Genomic DNA, 24,589 nt, shown 5'->3' on the forward strand with positions numbered 1-24,589 from the left:
GCCTGTGTTCATAAAAGTCACAGAAGTGTCAGGGAATGCACCCCACTTACCAGCTCTGTCACTGGCTTGTGCTCGTCTGTTCATTTTAGTTCAGTAAGCAGCATTTTTCCAGCACCAGGCCCTGTGCTAGTGGCTAAGGATATAGGGAGAAGAGATTCAGCCCCTACCTTGGAGAAATCGACCCGCAAACTCCAGTCAGTTCATCGCAGCCCTTTTACCCTTTACTGTGTCCTCAGGACCGCTCCTTGGAAACTCTGTGGGGCAGTTCTGCTCTGTCCTGTAGGGTCGCTATGAGCCGGAATCGACTCGACGGCACTGGGTTGGGTTTGGTTTTGGTGTCCTCAGGACTGTACCTCAGGTTCTGCCAGTTTCTCCAGTGATTTAAAAATCACTCACGCTCATTTTTCTTGTTAGATTTTTTTTTTTAACATGTCTCTTAGCCATTTAGTTCCCCCCTTTAAAATAAGTGAACCAATTTCTTTGTACCTTTTTGCTATAGTGTTAGGGTCCAGAACCTTCTGAGGTAACTTACGCTTGGAGAATCTGCCATCCGTTACCTACCCAGTAAGCCCACTGCCCCTTTTCCAGCAATTCATTGCTTAAAGCAAAGCTGTTTGTGTCTGTGGTGGTGGTACCATATACTTTATGTGCTTTCTTTGGATTGACATACTCATGCCTTCCCTACTACTGTTGACGGGAAGATCATTTAGGAAATCCAGTTCAGTTGGAACCTAGGGCCCAAGTTATCTACTCCAAATCGTTTGGAGGGTTAAGATATATTTTACTATGAAAGGTGAGTGGCAGACATTCAACTCCTTGCGTATATGTTGGCATATAGTCAGTAATGATATGTGCTTTCCAAGTGTAAGTCCCTTGAACGAAAGGTCCATAGTATAGACCTATTCTGTGATATACCCAGCACATTGTAAATTTCTGACAAATACAGCGTAGTGAGGGGCTTCAGCTCAAATCTCTTAAAATTTTAAATCTTTTAAATCTCTAAAATTTCACTCCCTTATTCTTAAGAACCAAGCGATGTGGATGGCAAGGCCTCAACATCTTGCTATGAATTTATGACACACTGATTGAGCAAGAACTTCCAGGAACTTGTAAAGGGAAGTTACTAAGGCCCTGTGTCTTTAGCTGTCTGTTTTGGATTGTGTGTTTATCTACGTGAGTAGAAGGGTATGGGTAAGGGGGCATAAACCTTTGGGTGAGGGTGGGAGTGAGGAATCATTGTTCTGTTTGGCTAACAGGTCTAGAAAATGAGAACCATCCTTAGGAATCTTGGCTTCATTAACTCAAGAGTCTGCTTTATTAAATTCTTTATTTTTCATGTTTAAGGTTATTTGAACATATGCTTAAATAAATCTGGGACCGTTAGACTTTGCCTGATTGCATTTCCCTTCAACAGGAAAATTATTATAAACCCTGAAAGCTTCCCCCCTATAGGAAAAAAGGTTTGCGGCAACAGAGTTTTCATTCTAGCCCATCATCAGTCAGCTCTTCCCTCTCTAAGAAGGAAGACAAAGCCACACAGGCTCCTCTTTTACTAACAAAGTCTGGAAACTGTTGCACGACTAGGGGGCCAAATCACCTATTGAGATGACACTACAGTGGTGTATATTTTGGGTTTCTCTTTGCAACTTTCCCTCTACTTGTGTTAAGCTTTGGAAATCACAGGTAATCATTGTCCTTATGGCAAGGTTGTGTATTTGGGTTCTTTGTTGCAAGCAGCAGAAACCAACTTTTGTTAACTTAAGCAGAAGGAACTTTATTAGAAGGATATTAGGAGTTCATAGAATTGATAAGAAGACCAGAGAGCTAGGCTTAGAAGTAGACAGATACCAAGGAAACTCTGGAGGTCCAGAAATCAACTATCTGAAGGCATTTGTAATAGTTGCTGTTCAGTCAGGAATATGGTGAAACCTGCCATCTTCAGCCCCCTGGCCTTCTGCTCACAGGGAAGTCCTAGGGGAGGAGCGGCTAATTGACCTAGCTGGGTCACGTGACCACACCTGTTAGAGGGAAGTGGGACCCTGATTACACTCTCATCAGGCTTTATCCAGCTGTGGAAAGGTCATCCTCCAAAGGGAAATTAGGGCAAAGTTATTGGTGGGAAGTTACACTAAGCAGCCAAAACCAACAAATGTCCCCATAGGATGGTGAACGGGGTTTACGACAGAAGGCCAGTACTAATTCTTCTTTGGTAGATTAGGGCTGGAAGCATTTGTGCATATACCTTGACTACGAAGTCTCCCTCTTCCACTCCCACTCCCTGTCCCTCTCCATCCCTGCCCCCACCCCCCCGCTTTTAGTTTGGGGCTTAGAAGGGCAGTGCTGCTATCCTGCTGCTTTGTGCACTCATGGGATACTAACTATATGTCAGAAGGTACTGGTGTGAAGCAGTTACGCTTTGTTCAGTAGTTTCAAGAAATTTAATTTTTCTTATTTTATTGTGCTTTAGGTGAAAGTTTAACATACGCATTAGTTTCTCATTCAAAAATGTATATATAAATAGTTCCGTGACATTGGTTGCAATGCCCGCAATATGTCAGCACTCTCCGCCTTTCCCTTTCCAACCCAGGATCCCTGTGTCCATCCGTCCAGGTTGATTGTCCCTTCCAACTTTCTTATCTTTGCTTTTGGGCAGGTGTTGCCCATTTGGTCTCGTATACTTGATCGAACTAAGACACATGTTCCTCACATGTGTTATTGTTTATTTTATAAGCCTGTCTAACCTTTGTCTGAAAGGGGGACTATGGGAGTGGTTTCAGTTCTCAGTTAGCAGGGTGTCCAGAAGTCGTAGTCTCCAGGGTTACATCAGTCTCTGTCTAACCAAGAAGTTTGGTCTTTCTTCGTGAATTTGAATATTCTACATTTTCCTCCCACTCTGCCTGGGACCCTCTATTGTGATCCCTGTCAGAGTGGTCCTTGGTAGTAGCTGGGCACCATCCAATTTTTCTGGGCTCAAGCTAGCTGAAGCTGTGCTTCATGTGGTCTGTTAGTCCTTTGGACTAATATTTTCCTTGTGTCTTTGGTTTTCTGCTTTCTTCTTTGCTTTGCATGGGATGGGACCAATAGATGTATTTTAGATGGCCGCTTGCAAGCTTTTAAGACTCCAGGTGCTACTCACCAAAGTAGGATGAACTATGTTATGCCAGTTGACCTAGATGTCCCCCAGAACCATGATATCCAGCCCTTAGTCCTAGTTAACTAACTCTGTCCCTCAGGGTGTTTGGATGTGTTTAGGAGTTGGAATCAACTCAACAACAATGGGTTTTTGGTTTTTTAGGAAGCTTCTATGACTTTGCCTTGGTCAAGTTGTACTGGCGTCCCCTATTTTGTGTGTTGTCTTTCTGTTCACCAAAGTTATTTGTTTACTATCTAGTTAGTGATTTTTCCTCCCCTTCCTTCCCCTCTCTCGTAAGCATCAAAGATTTTTTCGTTTCTTTCTGTGTGTAAAACTTTTGTTTGGTTGTTATAAAAGTGGTCTCATGCAATTATTTGCCCTTTTGTGATTGACTTATTTCACTCAGCTAAATGCCTTCCAGATTCAGCCATGTTGTGAGATGTGTCACAGGTTCACCGTTGTTCTTTATCATTGCGTAGTATTTCATTGGGTGTATGTAGCATAATTTGTTTATCCATTCATCTATTGATGGGCACTTAAGTTGTTTCCAATTTTTGCTATTGGGAATAATGCCGCAAGGTGTATATATGTCTCTTCGTGTGATGGCTCTTATTTCTCTAGGATATGTTCCTAGGAGTGGGATTGCTGCATCTTATGGTATTTCTGTGTTTAGCTTTTTAAGGAAGTGCCATATCATCTTCCGTAGTGGTTACACCATTTTACATTCCCACCAGCAGTGCATAAGAGTTCAAAGCTTCCCACAACCTCTCCAACTTTTGTTATTTTCTGTCATTTTGATTAGTGTCACTAATATCAGGGTAAGAAGGTATCTCATTGTAGTTTTGATTTGCTTTTTTCTAATGGTTAGTGATCTCAAGCATTTCCTCATGTGTCTTTTAGCTGCCTGAATGTCGTCTTTGGTGAAGTGTCTGTTCATACCCTTTGCCCATCTTTTAATTGAATTATTTGTCCTCTTGTTGAGATGTTAAAGTATTCTATAGATTTTGGAGATTAGACCCTTGTGAGGTATGTCATAGCCAAATTTTTTTTCCTAACCTGTAGTTTCTCTTTTTACTCTTTTGGTGAAGTCTTTTGATGAGCATAACGGTTTAGTTTTTAGGAACTCCCAGTTATCTAGTTTCTCTTCTGGTGTTTGTGCATTGTTAGTTATGGTTTGTATTCTCCTTATGCCATGTATTAGGGCCCTGGTGTTGTCACCATTTTTTCTTCTGAGATCTTTATCATGTTATGTTTAGGTCTTTGATCCATTCCGCGTTAGTTTTGTGTGTGGTGTGAGGTGTGGGTCCCGTTTCATTTTTTTACAGATGGACATCCAGTTTCACCAGCACCATTTGTTAAAACAACTGTCTTTTCCCCGTTTAATGGACTTTGGTCCTTTATCAAAGGTCAGCTGACCGTAGGTGGATGGATTTACATCTGGGTTCTTGATTCTGTTTCGTTGGTCTATGTGTCTGTCATTGTACCAGTACCAGGCTGTTATGACTACCGTAGTTGTATAGTAGGTTCTGAGATAGGTAGTGTGGGGGACCCCACTTTGTTCTTTTTCTTCAGTATTGCTTGTTTTATCCAGGACCTCTTTCCTTTCCTTATAAAGTTGTTGATTAATTTTTCCATCTCATTAAAGAGTGCTATTGGTGTTTGGATTAGGATTGCATCATACCTGTAGATTGGATTGGGTAGGATTGATATTTTCACAACATTGAGTCTTCCTATCCATGAGCATGGTATGTTTTTCCATTTATGTATGTCTTTTGATTTCTTGCCATAATGTTTTGTAGTTTTCTTTTTATAGGTCTTTTACGTACCTGGTTAGATTTATTCCTAAGTATTTTATCTTATCTTCTTAGTGGCATAGTGGTTAAGAGCTACAACTGCTAACCAGAAGGTCGGCAGTTTGAATCCACCAGGCACTCCTTGAAAATCCTATGGGGCAGTTCTACTCTGTCCTGTAGGGTCACTGTGAGTCAGAATCAACTCAACAGCAACTGGTTTGTTTTCTTTGGTTTTTGTAATAAATGATATTATTTTCCTGATTTCCTTTTCAAAGTTCTTGTTTTTGGTGTATAGGAATCTAATGGATTTTTGTATGTTGATCTTGTATCCTGTTACCCTGCTGAATCCTCTTATCAGTTCCAGTAGCTTTCTTGTGGAATTTTTGTTGTTCTCCATGTACAGGATCATATCATCTGTGAATAGGGATAGTTTTACTTCTTCTTTTCCAATTTGGATGCCCTTTATTTCTTCTTCTTGCCTTATTGCTCTAGCTAGGACTTCCAGCACAATGTTAAATAGGAGTGGTGGTAAAGGGCATCCTTGTCTTATTCCTGTTCTCAGGGGAATGATTTCAGCCTCTCTTCTTTAAGAATGATGTTGGCTCTTGGTTTTGTGTAGGTGCCAATTCCCCTTCTATTCCTATATTATTGAGAGTTTTTATTAGGATCGAGTGTTGGACTTTATCAAATGCCTTTTCAGCATCAGTTGAGAAGATCATGTGATTCTTTTCTTTTTCCTGTTTATGTGGTAGATTATGTTGATTGATTTTCTGCTGTTGAACCATCATTGCATACCTGGTATGAATCCCACTTGGTCACAGTGTATTATTTTTTTGATATGATGCTGAATTCTGTTGGCTAAAATTTTGTTGAGAATTTTCACATCTGTGTTCATAAAAGATATTGGTCTGTAGTTTTCTTTTTTTATACTGTCTCTGCCTGGCTTTGGTATCAGGGTTTTGGTGGCTTCATAGAATGAATTTGGGAGTATTCCTTCCTTTTCTATGCTCTGAAATAGTTTTAGTAGTACTCATTCTTCAGTGAAGCCGTCCAGCCCAGGGCTTTTTTTGTTGGGAGTTTTTTTTTTTTATTATCTCTTCAATCTCTTCTCTTGTTATGGGTCTGTTCAGATTTTCTATCTCAGGTTGTGTTAATTTCGATAGGTAGCATGTTTCTAGAAATTTGTCCGTTTCCATTAGGTTCCAAAATTTGTTGGAGTACAGTTTTTCATAGTATTCTGTTATGATCCTTTTTATTTCAGTTTGTTCTTTTGTAATGTCTCCCATCTCATTTCTTATGTGGGTTATTTGCTTCTTCTCCTTTTTTTCTTTTGTTAGTTTGTCCAGTGTTTGTCGATTTTATTGATCTTTTCAAAGAACCAACATTTCATTTTGTTGATTCTTTCTATTGTTTTTCTGTTCTCTCTTTGAATTATTTCTGTTCTAATGCTCTAATACTTATTACTTCCTTTCTTCTGGTGCCTGTTAGCTTCTTTTGATGTTCCCTTTCTATTTGTTCAATTTGTAGGGCTAACATTTTGATTTTGGCCTGTTCTTTTTTTGATGCATGTGTTTATTGCTATAAATTAACCTCTGAGCACTGCCTTTGCTGTGTCCCAAAGGTTTTGGTATGAAGTGTTTTTATTCTCATTTGATTCCAAGAATTTTTTTATTTCTTCTGTTACCCAGTTGTTTTTAAGCAAGGTGTTTTTCAGTTTCCATGTATTCAATTTTTTTTTCTTCTTCCTATTCTTGATTTCTACTTTTGTGGCGTTGTGATCAGAGAGAATGCTTTGTATTATCTCAGTGTTTTGGGTTTTATTGAGGGTTGCTTTGTGGTCTAAAATGTGGCCTATCCTGGAGCATGTTCCATGTGCATTGGAAAAGAATGTATACTTTGCTGCTGTTGGGTGAAGTGTTCTATATATGAAATTCATTGGTTGTGGCCTTTAGATCTCCTGTATCTTTTTCTTTCTAGATGTTTTCTCCATTACTGAGAATGATGTGTTGAAGTCTGTTACTATTATTCAACAATTTCTCTTTTCAGTGCTGTTAGAGTTTGCTTTATTTATTTTGGAGCCCTATTTTTTGGTGCATAGATATTTACTAAGGTAATGTCTTCTTGGCAGATTGTCCCTTTAATCATTATATAATGTCTTTCCTTGTGATTTATGGCCAATTTTGCCTTAAAGTCTTTTTGTCTGAGATTAGTATTGCCACTAAGGAGTATTGCTCTTCTTTGGTTACTATTTGCTTGTTATATTTTTTCCGTGCTTTGATTTTTAATATATTTATGTGATTGTGAGATGTGACTGTTTTAGACAGCATATTGATGGGTCTTTTTTTTTTTTATTTAATTCATCCTGCCTCTGTCTCTTTATGGGTTCATTTAAGCCTTTTACAATACATTCAGTGTGATTATCGATAGTATGAGTTCATTGCTGTCATATTGTTGTGCTTTATTTTTGTCATGCTGATGTTTTCTTTGTTTCTCTTACTTTCCATTGCTGAGTTCCTTTTGTTTGTGAATTTTTTCTTTTGATTTTTATAGATTTTGTGTTTATTGAGTCTCCATGTTTTTCTCCTTTTTTATTTTGATGAGTAGATTTGTTAACTTTGTGGTTACCTTGAAATTTACCCTTATCTTCCTAAGTTTAGAACCAGTCTTTTATTACTTGATATCACCTTGACTTCTTCCCATTTGAAAGTTCTATACCTACTCTGTTGATTTCATTTTTTATTGTTTTGACATTGCCATCATTTACGGATTGGTGTCTCTGCTTCCCTGTTTTAAGTCTTTTAGCTTTGTTTTATTATTGAGAGCTCTTTACCTAGGTTGATACCTGGCTGATGCTGTCCTGTGTCCTAGGTTCAGGTTGTTGTCTGATTTTGTTGGTTCTCTAACTGAAAAAAGGACTCCCTTTAATAGTTCTTGTAACTTTGGTTTAGTTTTTATGAATTCTTTAATTTCTCTTTATCTGGAAATGTCCTAATTTCACTATCGTATTTGAGAAAGAGTTTTGCAGGATGTATTATTCTTGGTCAGCAGTTTTTTTCTTTCAAGGTTTTATGTATGTCATCCCATTGCCTTCTTGCCTGCATAGTTTTTGCCAAGTAATCAGAGCTTAGTCTTATTGTTTCCCCTCTGTATGTGACTTTTCATTTTTTTCAAGCTGCTCTCTGGACTGTCTTTGTCTTTCCTTTTGGCAAGTGTGATTATGATATGTCTTGGTGACTTTCTTTTGGGTGTATTATATGTGGAGTTCATTGAGCTTCGTGGATTGTCCACTTTTTGTCTTTCTTGACATTTGGGAAGTTTTCTGCCAGCAAATCTTCAACAGTCTTCTCTGTGTTTCCTATTTTCTTCCTCTGTTCTTGAACTCCAGTCATGTGCACATTTTTGTTGCTGATTGTGTTCTGCATAATCCTTAAGTTTTCTTCATTTTTGTCTCTGATTTTTCTTCAAAGTTGTGTCCATGTTTTGTCCATAGTCTCACTGATTCTGTCTTCCATTGTTTCAAATGCGCTCCTAAAGCCTTTTGTTGATTTGTCCGTTTCTGAAATTTTGTTATCTTTTTTTTTTTTTTTTGGATTTCTAGTTGCCTTTTTGGTGTGATTTCTAACTTTTTATTTATATTGATGTTTTGTTCTTATATTATTTTCCTGAACTCTCCTATTGTTTTGTCTATATTTTACTTGATTTTGGGCTGTGTTTTCATTCATTTTTTTCTGTTTTCTATGATTTTGCCTTTTTTTCCCCCTTGGTTTTGTCTGTTATTCTTGATCTCAATTCTAATCTCTTGGATAGCCCTAAAAATTAGTCTTTTGAATTCCATATCAGATAGTTCTACAGCCTTTTTTTCTACCAGAAGATTATTCGATTCTTTATTTTGTTCACTTGTTGGAGCCATATTGTTCAGCCTTTTTTATGTTTTGAAATTGTCTGCTGTCCAAGACGTATTAAGGCATTATTTTCGTCATTTATTGATTGTTCCTTTGTTTTGTCCTGCTTTTTTTTTTGTTTTGTTTTGATAAGTCTCATGTGGGCAGGCCAGGTGTGCTTTGCTGCTTGCTCACCTGTGGGCATGATAGCTCTCACCACTGCCAGCAGCAGGGCGAGCCCACTTCACTGTATACTGTTTTGGCAAGGTGGCTGAGGGTGGACTGGGTGGTGCTGTCTGGCTCCCACGGTTGGTCCAGTGGTGTAGGAATGTTCACAGCCCCATGCCAGGTAGGCAGAGGTGTTAGATGGGGAGAGGCATGGGCTTAATTCCTGCCATTCAGCATCTGGTCAAATGGCAGGAGGGCAGGGGCTATTCAGGCCTGGTGCAATGCCAAGGACACTCTAGCTGTGGTGACATGGCAGGGCCCAGCATATGAGGGCGGAGCAGACCTGGAGACCAGTGGGAAGGGTGGGAGGTGGTGTACAGGGCTAGGTGGGAGGGAGAAAGGAAAGAAAAAGAAAAAAAGTAAATGGCAGTACATTGGGGGCCAACAAATTGGGGGCGGGGAGGACCTGGGAGAGTATTGGGCCAGTGAGTCAGTGACACTATCCGCAACAGTGCAGTGGTGGCTAGCAGGAAGGGGAAGTAGGTGGCATACAGGGGTAGCTGGGAGGGAGAAAGAAAAGGAAGAAAGATGAAAAAAATGACAGCACAGTGGGGGCCGATGAATGGGGGCAGGGTGGACCTGGGGGCCAGTAGTAAGGGAGGGGAGGCTATACCAGGCAGGTGAGAGGGAGAAAGAAAAGGGAAAAAAATGGTGGCGTGGCAGGAGGTGGTGGGTGAAGTTATCTTCCCGTCTCCCCATCCGAGGCCATTGCTGGCTGTGCTCCAAGATGGTGGCAGTGGACTGGCAGGGGACCTCCACTCTGTACCTCCCCTCATAGTGTGTTCTGTCAGTTTCTCCTTCCATTCAGTGCTTGATCTAGTTCTTTATTCCTTCATTTGATGCTTAGGGTTCCAGGATTGATGTTCATGTCTGTTTTACAGGTCTCTGCTCAATTTTTTTTAAAGCCCTTTTTCCTTGACTGCTTTGGTGTTTACCCAAGGGCACTTTTACTGTTGTTAACCATGACAGCCTAATCATCGAGAATTTTGTATTTTAAGTATATTCACCAATAACCATCCTTTGACCTTTAGGACTCCTCTAGATAAGATAACCTCAAGTCTGATTTTAGTTGGTTGTTAGAGTCGATGTATAGTATGTAGCACATGCTTACTCAATAAATACTGTTCAGTGATTAAAGCTATAGCTTTAAGAGCGATTAAGTTGCCCTGCCTACCTTGCTATTTGAGAAATGGAAATACAACTCTACACCTTATTGTAGTTTTCTGCATTTTAAAAGGACTGTACCATCTTTCAAAAGAAAACGAATGTTAATGTCCTGGGAAGTAGGGAAGGGACAAGCCTTTTCACTTATATGAACATTTTACCCCATTTATGGAGCACCTCCTGGGCATATGACAAAATAATGATTAAGTGATGCTTTGGTGACACTCCTGTTTGAGCCCCTGTACAGTGTTAAATTCCTGGAGCTCCCGCCATCAATTTCTGAACCGTTAGTCTAGTCCTAAACAAACCAGCAGACATCTTGAGCGTTGCTTGGAGGTGCTGTGAAGTTGGCTTACGGTGTTATGTCTCTTTCAGCACCCAGTGCTTGATGAGCCGATAGCTGAAGCTGTGTGCATCGTCGCAGACACAGATAAGTGGAGTGTGCAGGTAGCCACCAGTCAGAGGAAGGTGGCGGATGGTGTGAAGCTGGGACAGGATGTCTTGGTGTCAAGTCAGGTGTCCAGTTTGCTTCAGGCAGTGTTGCAGCTTTACAAGCTTCACTTCCCTGCTGATTTTGTAAGTATTTGTTCTCATATCACCAAAGAGGTGTAGTTTAAAAAAACGCTTCTGACAGTATTTTGATTAAAAAATCACAAATCCAAATGTTTTTAGCATAATTGGAGGTTAATCTAAGTAAAAATAGAAAATATAAAACCAGCAGACAGGATCAATTTCAGTAACACTCGCCCTTCTGTGAAATAAATGACATACAGCAACACTGAAATCTTTTTGAACTAGGTGTCCAGCTGTCAGTAAGGTGTGGGGGGAGAGACCAGGCCTAAGAGGAAGTGAAAAATCTCACGTTCGAGAAGGCCAGTTTCTGAGGGGACTCCAGTTCCTTTTGCCCCAGGGCCTTCCTCATAGAGTTGTTGAGGATGAAACGGAAAGTTTGTATAAACACTTCTGAACTTTTGGAGGACCATATCCTTGTAAGGTGGTATCATTTGTTCCTTTTCAAATGGCATTTTTAAATCACTTTCATAATGTTATATTAAATACAGGCAGCAAACCAAGCCTATAAACTGGAAAATTAGCAGCAGCCGTCCCCCAGTTACTGGAATTAATGTACAAACTAAGGCCTTCTCAGTATGTGTGCATGTGTACAAAGAGATTGAAAGAGAAAATGCTCTGTAGTTAGAGAGGGACAGAGAAAGGTTTCAAAAGTATAAGACAGGGCAGGGCCAAGATGGCGGACTAGGTGGACGCTACTGCAGAACCCTCTTGCAACAAAGACTCGGAAAAACAAGGGAATCGATCACATACATAACAATCTATGAACTCTGAACAACAAGCACAGACTTAGAGACGGAAAACGAACAAATACGGGCAGACAGCGACCGTTTTCAGAACTAGGAGCCAGCGTACCAGGCAGGTGACCTTTGGAGCCCGATCTGGGGCAGAGCCCAGGGGGGCAGACGCCACAGAAGGGGGGCCCAGCCCTTCCCCCCGAACCCATCCCGGGAGGAAGTCTAGCTGGTTGGTGTGGGCGGTGTAGCGGCGCAGCCGGAGGGAGAAGCACCCGGGAGGCAGTGACTGATCTGGGAGTGGGGAGAACAGCGTCCTAGCTGGGGAGCCGTCCCGCCGGGAGTTCGGCGGGAAGCGAGCGGGGCGCAAGCGGGGGGGGTCAGCTATATTTCCCTAAAGCGACCCCGGGGCGGGGCCCACACGTTCGTGCGGGGGGACGCACACCCAGTCCGCGCGTGTGGCGCGGCACACCAGAGGGAGAAGTCCCCGGGAGGAAGTGACTGGTCTCGGAGCGGGGAAAGCAGCGTCCCAGCCGGAGTGCCGTCCCGCTGGGATTTGGGCGCGCGCGGGGGCGGGGCGTGAGCGCGGGGTCCAATTTTATTACCCTGAATTGACCCGGGGGCGGGCCCACCTGGTCGTGTGGGTGACGCCCACCCAGTTCGCCCGAGAGGTGTGGCGCACCAGAAGGAGAAGTCCCCGGGAGGAAGTGACTGGTCCTGGAACGCGGAAATCAGCACCCCAAACAGGGAGCCGTCCTGCTGGGATTTGGGCGTGCGCGTGGGCGGGGCGTGAGCGCGGGGTCCAATTATATTCCCCTGAATTGACCCAGGGGGCGGGCCCACCTGGTCGTGCGGGTGACGCCCACCCAATTCGCGCGTGCGGTGCGGTGCTCTGGAAGGGGAAGTCCCCGGGAGGAAGTGACTGGTCCTGGAGCGGGGAAAGCAGCGTCCCAGCCGGGAAGTCGTCCCGCTGGGATTTGGGCATGTGCGCGGGCGGGGCGTGACCGCGGGGTCCAATTATATTCGCCTGAATAGACCCTGGGGGCGGGCCCACCTGTTTGTGCGGGAAACGCCCACCCAGTTAGCGTGAGCAGTGCCGCACACCGGAGGGAGAAGTCCCCGGGAGGAAGTGACTGGTCTCGGAGCGGGGAAAGCAGCGTCCCAGCCGGGGACCCGTCCCGCCCGGATTTTGGCGGACGGGGGCGGAGTGTGAACGCGGTGTTCAGCTCTATATTCTGTGGTGCTACACTCCTAGCTCTCTGATCCCTCCCCCACCCTCCCCAGGCAGCTCCATTAACATCCGAATACCCGGAGCCAGAGGGAGAATTCAGATAGGGATCTGACTGCATTTTTTTTTAGCTGATTACCTGGAAAATCTAGTTTCCCAGTGATGGCTCGGAGACAGCAGTCCATATCAAACCACATAAAGAAACAGACCATGACAGCTTCTCCAACCCCCCAAACAAAAGAATCAAAATCTTTCCCAAATGAAGATACAATCCTGGAATTATCAGATACAGAATATAAAAAACTAATTTATAGAATGCTTAAAGATATCACAAATGAAATTAGGATAACTGCAGAAAAACCCAAGGAACACACTGATAAAACTGTTGAAGAACTCAAAAAGATTATTCAAGAACATAGTAGAAAAATTAATAAGTTGCAAGAATCCACAGAGAGACAGCATGTAGAAATCCAAAAGATTAACAATAAAATTACAGAATTTGACAACGCAAGAGAAAGTCAGAGGAGCAGACTCGAGCAATTAGAATGTAGACTGGGACATCTGGAGGACCAGAGAAACAACACCAACATAGCTGAAAAAAAAATCAGATAAAAGAATTAAAAAAAATGAAGAAACCCTAAGAATCATGTGGGACTCTATCAAGAAGGATAACTTGCGAGTGATTGGAGTCCCAGAACAGGGAGGGGGGACAGAAAACACAGAGAAAATAGTTGAAGAACTCCTGACACAAAACTTCCCTGACATCGTGAAAGACAAAAGGATATCTATCCAAGATGCTCATCGAACCCCATTTAAGATTGATCCAAAAAGAAAAACACCAAGACATATTATCATCAAACTTGCCAAAACCAAAGATAAACATAAAATTTTAAAAGCAGCCAGGGAGAAAAGAAAGGTTTCCTTCAAGGGAGAATCAATAAGAATAAGTTCAGACTACTCAGCAGAAACCATGCTGGGAAGAAGGGAATGGGACGACGTATACAGAGCACTAAACGAGAAAAACTGCCAACCAAGGATCATATATCCAGCAAAACTCTCTCTGAAATATGAAGGCGAAATTAAGAAATTTACAGATAAACACAAGTTTAGAGAATTGGCAAAAACTAAACCAAGACTGCAAGAAATGCTAAAGGAGATTGTTTGGCCGGATGACCAATAATATCAGGTACCAGCACAATACAAGGTCACAAAACAGAACGTCCTGATATCAACGCAACTCAAATAGGGAAAGCACAAAAACAAACAAATTAAGACTAATTCTAAAAAAATAAATAAATAAACAAAATAATACACATAACAGGAAATCATGGAAATCAATAGATAAACGATCACAATAATCAAAAAGAGGGACTAAATATAGGAGGCATTGAACTGCCAGATGGAGAGTGATACAAGGCGATATAGAACGATACAAGTTAGGTTTTTACTTAGAAAAATAGGGGTAAATAATAAGGTAACCACAAAAAGGAATATCAATTCCATAACTCAAGAAAAAAGCCAAGAAAAACATAACGACTCAACAAACACAAAGTTAAACATTATGAAAATGAGGATCTCACAAGCTACTAGGAAAAACATCTCAGCAAAAAAAAGCATGTGGAAAAATGAAATGGCCAACAACACACATGAAAAGGCATCAAAATGACAGTACTAAACACTTATTTATCTATAATTACGCTGAATGTAAATGGACTAAATGCACCAATAAAGAGACAGAGAGTCACGGACTGGATAAAGAAACACGATCCATCTATATGCTGCCTACAAGAGACACACCTTAGACTTAGAGACACAAACAAACTAAAACTCAAAGGATGGAAAAAAATATATCAAGCAAACAATAAGCAAAAAAGAAGAGGAGTAGCAATATTAATTTCTGACAAAATAGACTTCAGACTTAAATCCGCCACAAAGGATAGAGAAGGACACTATATAATGATAAAAGGGACAATTGATCAGGAAGACATAACCATATTAAATATTTACGCACCTAATGACAGGGCTGCAAGATACATAAATTTTAACAGAATTGAAAAGTCAGATAGACACCTCCACATTTATAGTAGGAGACTTCAACACACCACTTTCGGAGAAGGACAGGACATCCAGTAAGAAGCTCAATAGAGACACAGAAGACCTACTTACAACAATCAACCAACTTGACCTCATTGACTTATACAGAACTCTCCACCCAACTGCTGCAAAATATACTTTTTTTTCTAGCTCACATGGAACATTCTCTAGAATAGACCGCATATTAGGTCATAAAACAAATCTTCGCAGAATCCAAAACATCGAAATAGTACAAAGCATCTTCTCAGACCACAAGGCAATGAAGCTAGAAATCAATAACAGAAAAACTAGGGAAAAGAAATCAAATACTTGGAAAATGAACAATACCCTCCTGAAAAAAGACTGGGTTATAGAAGACATCAAGGAGGGAATAAGGAAATTCTTAGAAAGCAACGAGAATGAAAATACTTCCTATCAAAACCTCTGGGACACAGCAAAAGCAGTGCTCAGAGGCCAATTTATACCGATAAATGCACACATAAAAAAAGAAGAAAGAGCCAAAATCACAGAACTGTCCCGACAACTTGAACAAATAGAAAGTGAGCAACAAAAGAACCCATCAGGCACCAGAAGAAAACAAATAATAAAAATTAGAGCTGAACTAAATGAATTAGAGAACAGAAAAACAATTGAAAGAATTAACAAAGCCAAAAGCTGGTTCTTTGAAAAAATTAACAAAATTGATAAACCATTGGCTAGACTGACTAAAGAAATACAGGAAAGGAAACAACCCGAATAAGAAACGAGAAGGACCACAGCACAAGAGAACCAAATGAAATTAAAAGAATCATTTCAGATTATTATGAAAAATTGTACTCTAACAAATTTGAAAACCTAGAAGAAATGGATGAATTCCTGGAAAAACACTACCTACCTAAACTAACACATTCAGAAGTAGAACAACTAAATAGACCCATAACAAAAAAAGAGATTGAAACGGTAATCAAAAAACTTCCAACAAAAAAAAGTCCTGGCCCAGACGGCTTCACTGCAGAGTTCTACCAAACCTTCAGAGAAGACTTAACACCATTACTACTGAAGGTATTTCAAAGTATAGAAAAGGACGGAATACTACCTAACTCATTCTATGAAGCTACCATCTCCCTGATACTGAAACCAGGTAAAGACGTTACAAAAAAAGAAAATTATAGACCTATATCCCTCATGAACATAGATGCAAAAATCCTCAACAAAATTCTAGCCCATAGAATCCAACAACACATCAAAAAAATAATTCACCCTGATCAAGTGGGATTTATACCAGGTATGCAAGGCTGGTTTAATATCAGAAAAACCATTAATGTAATCCATCACATAAATAAAACAAAAGATAAAAACCACATGATCTTATCAATAGATGCAGAAAAGGCATTTGACAAAGTTCAACACCCATTTATGATAAAAACTCTTACCAAAATAGGAATTGAAGGAAAATTCCTCAACATAATAAAGGGCATCTATGCAAAGCCAACAGCCAATATCACTCTAAATGGAGAGAACCTGAAAGCATTTCCCTTGAGAACGGGAACCAGACAAGGATGCCCTTTATCACCGCTCTTATTCAACATCGTGCTTGAAGTCCTAGCCAGGGCAATTAGGCTAGACAAAGAAATAAAGGGTATCCAGATTGGTAAGGAGGAAGTAAAGCTATCACTATTTGCAGATGACATGATCGTATACATGGAAAACCCTAAGGAATCCTCCAGAAAACTACTGAAGCTAAGAGAAGAGTTTGGAAGAGTCTCAGGTTATAAAATAAACATACAAAAATCACTTGGATTCCTCTACATCAACAAAAAGAACACCGAAGAGGAAATAACTAAATCAACACCATTCACAGTAGCCCCCAAGAAGATAAAATACTTAGGAATAAATCTTACCAAGGATGTAAAAGACCTATACAAAGAAAACTATAAAACTCTGCTACAAGAAATTCAAAAGGACATACTTAAGTGGAAAAACATACCCTGCTCATGGATAGGAAGACTTAACATAGTAAAAATGTCTATTCTACCAAAAGCCATTTATACATATAACGCGCTTCCAATCGAATACCAATGTCATACTTTAAGGGGATAGAGAAACAAATCACTAATTTCATATGGAAGGGAAAGAACCCCCGGATAAGCAAAACATTACTGAAAAAGAAGAAGAAAGTGGGAGTCCTCACCCTACCTGATTTCAGAACCTATTATTTAGCTACAGTAGTCAAAACAGCCTGGTACTGGTACAACAACAGGCACATAGACCAATGGAACAGAATTGAGAACCCAGATATAAATCCATCCACGTATGAGCAGCTGATATTTGACAAAGGACCAGTGTCAGTCAATTGGGGAAATAATAGTCTTTTTAACAAATGGTGCTGGCATACCTGGATATCCATTTGCAAAAGAATGAAACAGGACCCATACCTCACACCATGCACAAAAACTAACTCCAAGTGGATCAAAGACCTAAACATAAAGACTAAAACGATAAAGATCATGGAAGAAAAAATAGGATCAACCCTAGGAGCCCTAATACAGGGCATAAACAGAATACAAAACATTACCAAAAATGATGAAGAGAAACCAGATAACTGGGAGCTCCTAAAAATCAAACACTTATGCTCATCTAAAGACTTCACCAAAAGAGTAAAAAGACCACCTACAGACTGGGAAAGAATTTTCAGCTATGACATCTCAGACCAGCGCCTGATCTCTAAAATCTACATGATTCTGTCAAAACTCAACCACAAAAAGACAAACAACCCAATCAAGAAGTGGGCAAAGGATATGAACACACATTTCACTAAAGAAGATATTCAGGCAGCCAACAGATACATGAGAAAATGCTCTCGATCATTAGCCAGTAGACAAATGCAAATTAAAACTACGATGAGATTCCATCTCACACCAACTAGACTGGCATTAATCCAAAAAACACAAAATAATAAATGTTGGAGAGGCTGCGGAGAGATTGGAACTCTCATACACTGCTGGTTGGATTGTAAAATGGTACAACCACTTTGGAAATCCATCTGGCGTTATCTTAAACAGTTAGAAATAGAACTACCATACAACCCAGAAATCCCACTCCTCGGAATATACCCTAAAGATACAAGAGCCTTCACACAAACAGATATATGCACACCCATGTTTATTGCAGCTCTGTTTACAATAGCAAAAAGCTGGAAGCAACCAAGATGTCCGTCAACGGATGAATGGGTAAATAAATTGTGGTATATTCACACAATGGAATACTACGCATCGATAAAGAACAGTGACAAATCTCTGAAACATTTCATAACATGGAGGAATCTGGAAGGCATTATGCTGAGCGAAATGAGTCAGTTGCAAAAGGACAAATATTGTATAAGACCTCTATTATAAGATCTTGAGAAATAGAAAAAACGGAGAAGAACACTTACTTATGTGGTTACCAAGGGGGGAAGGAGGGAGGGAGGGAGGGAGAGGGCTTTTTATTGATCAATCTGTAGATAAGAACTGCTTTGGGTGAAGGGAAAGACAACACTCAATACAAGGAAGGTCAGCCCAGTTGGACTGGATTAAAAGCAAAGAGGTTTCCGGGATAAAATGAAAGCTTCAAAGGTTAGCGGAGCAGGGGCTGGGGTCTGGGGAACTTGGTTTGAGGGGACTTCTAAGTCAATGGGCAAAATAATTCTATTATGAAAACACTCTGCATCCCACTTTGAATTGTGGCGCCTGGGGTCCTAAATGCCAACAAGCGGCCATCTAAGATACATCAATTGGTCTCAACCCACCTGGAGCAAAGGCAAAGGAAGAACACCAAGGTCACACGACAACTAAGAACCCAAGAGACAGAAAGGGCCACATGAACCAGAGACCTACATTATCCTGAGACCAGAAGAACTAGTTGGTGCCCGGCCACAATCGATGTCTGCCCTGTCAGGGAGCACAACAGACAATTCCTGAGGGAACAGGAGACCAATGGGATACAGACCCCAAATTCTCATGAAAAGACCATACCTAATGGTATGATTGCGACTAGAGGAATCCCAGAGACAGTGCTCCCCAGAACTTCTGATGGCACAGGACAGGAACCATCCCCGAAGACAAATCATCAGGCATGAAAAGGACTGGTTAGTGGGGGGGAGAGAGATGCTGATGAAGAGTGAGCTAATTAAATCAGGTGGACACTGGAGAGTGTGTTGGCAACTCTTGACTGGAGGGGGGATGGGAAGATAGAGAGAGAGGGAAGATGGCAAAATTGGCACGAAACGAGAGACTGTAAGGGCTGACTCAATAGGGGGAGAGCAAGTGGGAGAAGGGAGTAAGATGTATGTAAACCTACATGTGACAGACTGATTGGAATGGTAAATGTTCACTTGAACCTTAATAAAAATTTAAAAAGAAAAAAAAAGTAGAAGACAAGCTTGAGTGGGTGTAGCTTGGAAAAGCTTTAGATGAGCTGACCTCAGGGATGAATGCTTAGATGAAGGAAACTACTTTCTCTCCTTTTTCCTTCCTCCTGCAGTGTTGCTCTCTCTGCCGTACAACTGCAGACCAAAGCACCTGGTATCTCCCTTCTGGCTTCCACAAATGATCCAGAGCTATTTAACAACAGAGTAGGACGCTGCGTATTAATCACCTACACTGCTTGCTGATATAGTGGTAATTTTCCAGGGTACTTATACCCAAATCTGCAGTCACAGCACATTCCTCAGAAATACCCAGAACTTGTCTGAACTCAAGGGAGGAGCTTTGGAATACTCTGTGGCTCATTAGTGGTGGTGTGGCGTAAAGGAAGGACCTGAGCATAACTAGGTTGAAGTCTACACTTTGCCACTCCTCAGCCTTGTGATGGTGACAAGCCTGAGTGTCTCGGAACCTCAGGGTTCTTACTTGTGAAAGGAAGGTAGTGCCTACTAAACAAGCACGTTGTGAGTATTTCTGAATATGAGGAACAAGATGCTGCTTTTTAAATTGTCAAAACACTATTCCCGTGTAAAGAACCAAGAAAACCAAACCCCACTGTCAGTTCTGACTCATAGCGACCCCCTAAGGTTTCCAAGGCTATAAATCTTTACTGAAGCAGATTGCCACATCTCTCTTCCACGGAGCCACTGGTCGGTTTGAACTGCTGACCTTTTGGTTAGCAGCCAAGCACTTTAACAACTGCGCCCCTAGGGCTCCTTATTCCTATATAAGGTACTTTAAAAGCCAGTGTATCTTAAGATGTGGCCAGTGCCTGGGCTTTAGGGTGGGATAGCCTGGAGTCAAATCCGAGCTCTGATCCTCACTGTGTGACCGCTCAGTTTTTCAAAGCCTAAAATCCTGTTTGTAAAGGTGTTGAAATAATAGAACGTATTTCATAGGACTATGAAAATTAGATGATCCACATAAAGCACTTGGATTTGTGTTAGACATTTTAAGCACTCAGGAAACAGCTGGTATTAGTATGACTTCATAATAGTTTCATGAAACAGTCCTAATGGTATGCAAAGACTGACAACACCTTTTCACTGAAGTCTTTGTTTGTGCTTTACACTGAAGCACACTTCTGTAGGATGGCTATCATGGTAACTCGAGAGGCGTTGACGGGTTATTCCCACCTTGTTTTTGTTCTACATATGTAGGCAGTTTCTCTTCTAGAAGCAGGTTGAATTATCCTTTTTTACAGGCTGAAGGCTCCTTTTCTGTAAAGTAAGGAGAGTGTATTAAGCTTCATAGTATTTTACTGTTACATATATACCAAACTTTTTATTTTATTCTATAAATACACAGCTGGTATTACATTTGACATTTCAGTTGTCCAAGCAGTCAATTATAATACCTAATTCTTTTTACTTCATTTGGACAGAAGTATGTTCAGCCATTTAATAGTATGAATGACTTATTTACCCAGACAAAACCAAGAGCAAAGAAAATTTTATCTGCAGTTTAAAATTCTTAAAAATCACATACATGAATGAAACACGTAAGATTTAATGGCTTCTAGGGCCTTCAGTACAAAAGGAGAAAGCTAATTTTTTTTTTAATTGTGCTTTAAGTGAAAGTTTACAGCTCAAGTTAGTTTCTTATACAAAAATTGACACATGCATTGTTATGTGACTCTAGTTGCTCTCTCTATAACGTGACAGCACACTCCTCCTTTCCACCCCGGATTTCCCATGTCTGTTCAACCAGCTCTTGTCCTTTCTGCCTTCTCATCTCACCTCTGGACAGGAGCTGCCCATTTAGTCTTATGTATTGACTTGAACTAAGAAGCACACTCTTAATGAGTATCATTTTATGTCTCATATAAGCACACTCTTCATGAGTATCATTTTATGTCTTATAGTCCAGTCTAATCTTTGTCTGAAGAGTTGGCTTCAGGAATGGTTTTAGTTCTGGGTTAACGGAGAGTCTGGGGGCCATGTCTTCCGGAGTTTCTCCAGTCTTAGCATGGTCTTTTTACCAGAATTTGAGTTCTGCAGCTCACTTTCTCCTGCTCTGTCAGGGACTCTATGTTGTGTTCCCTGTCAGGGTGATCATTAGTTGTAGGTGGGCACCATCTAGTTCTTCTGATCTCAGGCTGATGTAGCCTCTGGTTTTTGTGGCCCTTTCTGCCTTTTGGGCTAATATTTTCCTTGTGTCTTTGGTGGTCGTCATTCTCCTTTGCTCCAGGTAGGTTGGAAGCATTCGATGTATCTTAAATGGCCGCTTGCTAGCATTTGAGACCCCAGATGCTGGAAAGTAGCTAATTTTGATGAGAAAATCAAACTGTAAAAACCACTTTAAAATTTCAGAAGTTAAAAACTGAAGAAATCCATCTTGGGAATAAAATGCCAGAAAGTGTGCATCGGGATGGGGAGGGGCAAACTTGGGTTTATTCGGTAATCAAAGAAGGCTTTTTAAAAAATTGTCCAAATTCTTTGATTTCAAGTTTAGTATACATTTATCTAGACCAATGTTCTCTGTATTGCCACACTGCAACACAGAGTTTTCTTGGGGACTGTGGAAATGAACTATTTTAAAACACAAAGGATTCAATGCAAGGTGAGTGGGTTTTTAATGTTGTGTGACACTCTTATTAAAAACTTTATTTCATGGCATAAAGAGCTGCGACTTCACATGAGAGCCTTTCACCACTTTGTTTACTTGGGGGAATATTTTCATGAAAATTGATGAAATCTTCCTTGCTTGATTACCACTCTTCGTCATTTACCAGTTGTGTTCCATCCAGCCGACATGGTGGTTTAAGATTTTAAGCCGTTGAGAAACTGAAGAGATCTCATCTCTAGTGGATACTTTTTCTCTGTCACTGATCAGCCCAGATGGTCAAAATCAACATTTTCAAATGCATCTGTTAATCTCTTTACCTTGAAAATAACAGGCGCAATGGTCTAGAAGAAAACTGTGTATGATGGAATTATCCTTGCCAAAAGCCATCAAGTGTGTTATGAAGCTGCTCTGGCATCTCTGCCTGCCAAACCCAAAAGCGTTTGCCTCTGGTGAAAGACACAGGTGACTGCTGTTCTCTGGAAAAGGAAATTGGACATAATGCCAAGGGTAGAGATGTCCTAAAAATAATCGTCTTTATTGTTCTTGAAGACCTAGTTAAAATGCACCCTTGAAAGCAAAAAAAAAAAAAAAAAGTTCAAATAACCTTGTTCCAGGCATTCCACCTTTGGGAGTGCCTGGCAACAAAAGCATCTGAGAGATAGGAAAAATGCAATACAGGGATGTTCTCTACACAATTGTTTCTCGCAACAAAATGCAGATTGTGCTGTGGTTGAGTGGATAATGATATTTCACATTCTCAAACATTATTTAGCCGTAAAAATGATACCAGTAAAGAATTTTTAATAAAAATTGTTATAAAGTTTTTTAAAAAGCAGGAAATAGTTGTTGTTACAGAGTAATGGAAAGGTGAATATTTTCATAGTAAGTAGAAAACATGAACTTTACCATTTTACAAAAACTTATTTTTATACTTGTTTGAGATGACTTCTAATTTTTTAAGTGTGTTTGAAAGGGATGAGATTACAGCTGTTACTTAGAAGTGAATTAAGAGAATTGTAGCTCTTAAAGTATGGTCAGAGATGTGACTTCTAGCCCTCATTGTCAATGTTCTTGGCTTCACAGTGTGTCATGCATCTTGAAGACAGACTGCAGGAGATGTACTTTAAAAGTAAAATGCTGTCTGAATATCTTCGGGGACATACACGAGTCCATGTGAAAGAATTGGGTGTTGTACTGGGGTGAGTTCTGAGAAGTGCTGCCATCCTCCTGTGAGTGGGGCTGTCTCCGGGCACTGTGCTGCCATCCTCCTGTGAGTGGGGCTGTCTCCGGGCACTGTGCTGCCATCCTCCTGTGAGTGGGGCTGTCTCCAGGCATTGTGCTGCCATCCTCCTGTGAGTGGGGCTGTCTCCGGGCACTGTCCCTCTGACCTGGGGAGCTGCTGCCACCCTTAGCCTACAAGGCTTAACAGCCCGTTGAAGAGTTTGGATGTCTGATCCATTTGTGCCTGTGGTTCCCTTGTTCCTGTTACTGCTGTGTCACAGAACTGCACACACGGTAGACTGCATGTTCAACTTCTCCCCAGTTTATTTTCATGCTAAAAACCAGTTGCCGTGAAGTTGACTCCAACTCACGGCAGCCTCATGTGTATCAGAGCAGAACTGTGCTCTGTAGGGTTTGCAAGGACTGATTTTCCAGAAGTAGATTGCCAGGCCTTTCTTACAAGGCACCGCTGGGTAGACTTAGACCTCCAAACTTTTGATCAGTAGCCAGGCACTTAACTGTTTGCACCACTTAGAGACTCCCATTTTCAGCAATTTTGTGAGCTGCCACGGTCACGGGCTGTTAGGCCTGAGCAGCGCGGTGTTGTCAGTCCTCTATCCAGACCGTGAGGGCTGCCCCCTCCTGCACGGTCAGGACCCACGTCTCCGTGGGATGGCTGTGCTTTCCTCCTTTCCAGCATGAGCCTACCTGAGGGGGAAGCTTGCTCTCAGTTACTGAGAACGCATATCGCCTTCCAGAGGCTGCTGGCCGTAACTTCTTAGGAGAAATTCTGACTTCTGTTTTACCCTCTGCTTAATTTTTCAACAGAGAAGAAAAAGACCTCGCGTATGGGGAGTTGTCCTCTTATCTGTGATGACGATCCCCCTAATTTGGGGCAAGAAAGTATTATATATGTAATGTCTTCCTTGAAGTTCTGTATTAGACTGTTGATCAAACAAGAGCCCAGGCCTCCAGTCTCCTCGTATGTTTTTATACCGAAGATATGGCTTGCTGTATTGTTTGACTCCTCGTACTTCCTGTCTTACATTTTTTTATATATTTCAGTTTAAAAATATTTTCCCCTTCTGAGGTATTTGCCTCTGCAGTTAACTTGTAACATATCTTTTTGCCATGTTTTTGGTTAGCTTTGTTTATATCTCTTTACCAGTCTCATACTTTACCTAGTCCTGCCTAACAAGGTGTCCCGATGTGTGTATCATATGTTTATATGGCATCTACCCAGTCTCTGCCCCTGACAAGTGTCCATCATCCACACAATTAGAGGGATCATCCTTGCAACCATCCCTAAATCCTCTTAGTCCATTATGAGTAGAAACCCCCCCCCCACCCACTTTGTCTTCAGTCCCTCCCCCACAGTCAGGTGCTGGAGGTCTGCTCATCTGCTCTGAAATTAAAACTGGAAGTAGCATTACTGAAAAAAGAAAACGCAGCAAGTAATGCCAGCTACTTTTTTTTTTTTTAGTTTTTACTTTTAAGATTTGGAATTCAAGGGAATGAATTAGGACCTCTTCC

At 41.1% G+C, this 24,589-nt stretch overlaps 1 protein-coding gene across 8 annotated transcripts in view; it reads left to right on the forward strand.

Moving 5' to 3' along the window:
* The window catches only part of FNIP2 (folliculin interacting protein 2), a 165,168-nt gene that overhangs the window by 137,083 nt on the left and 3,496 nt on the right, over positions 1 to 24,589 (forward strand). For 5 of the 8 annotated variants that reach the window (XM_023558481.2, XM_023558485.2, XM_023558478.2 and 2 more), the window contains 3 exons: positions 10,575 to 10,775; positions 22,167 to 22,297; positions 22,919 to 23,034. In XM_023558481.2, the coding sequence (XP_023414249.2) occupies positions 10,575 to 10,775; positions 22,167 to 22,297; positions 22,919 to 23,012 (426 nt within the window). In that variant the 3' untranslated portion in view covers positions 23,013 to 23,034. The remainder of the gene's footprint in view (positions 1 to 10,574; positions 10,776 to 22,166; positions 22,298 to 22,918; positions 23,035 to 24,589) is intronic. The other 3 variants (XM_023558486.2, XM_023558479.2, XM_023558484.2) reach the window with 1 other exon arrangement.

The sequence above is a fragment of the Loxodonta africana genome, chromosome 13 (assembly GCF_030014295.1).
Source record: "Loxodonta africana isolate mLoxAfr1 chromosome 13, mLoxAfr1.hap2, whole genome shotgun sequence".
NCBI lineage: Eukaryota > Metazoa > Chordata > Mammalia > Proboscidea > Elephantidae > Loxodonta > Loxodonta africana.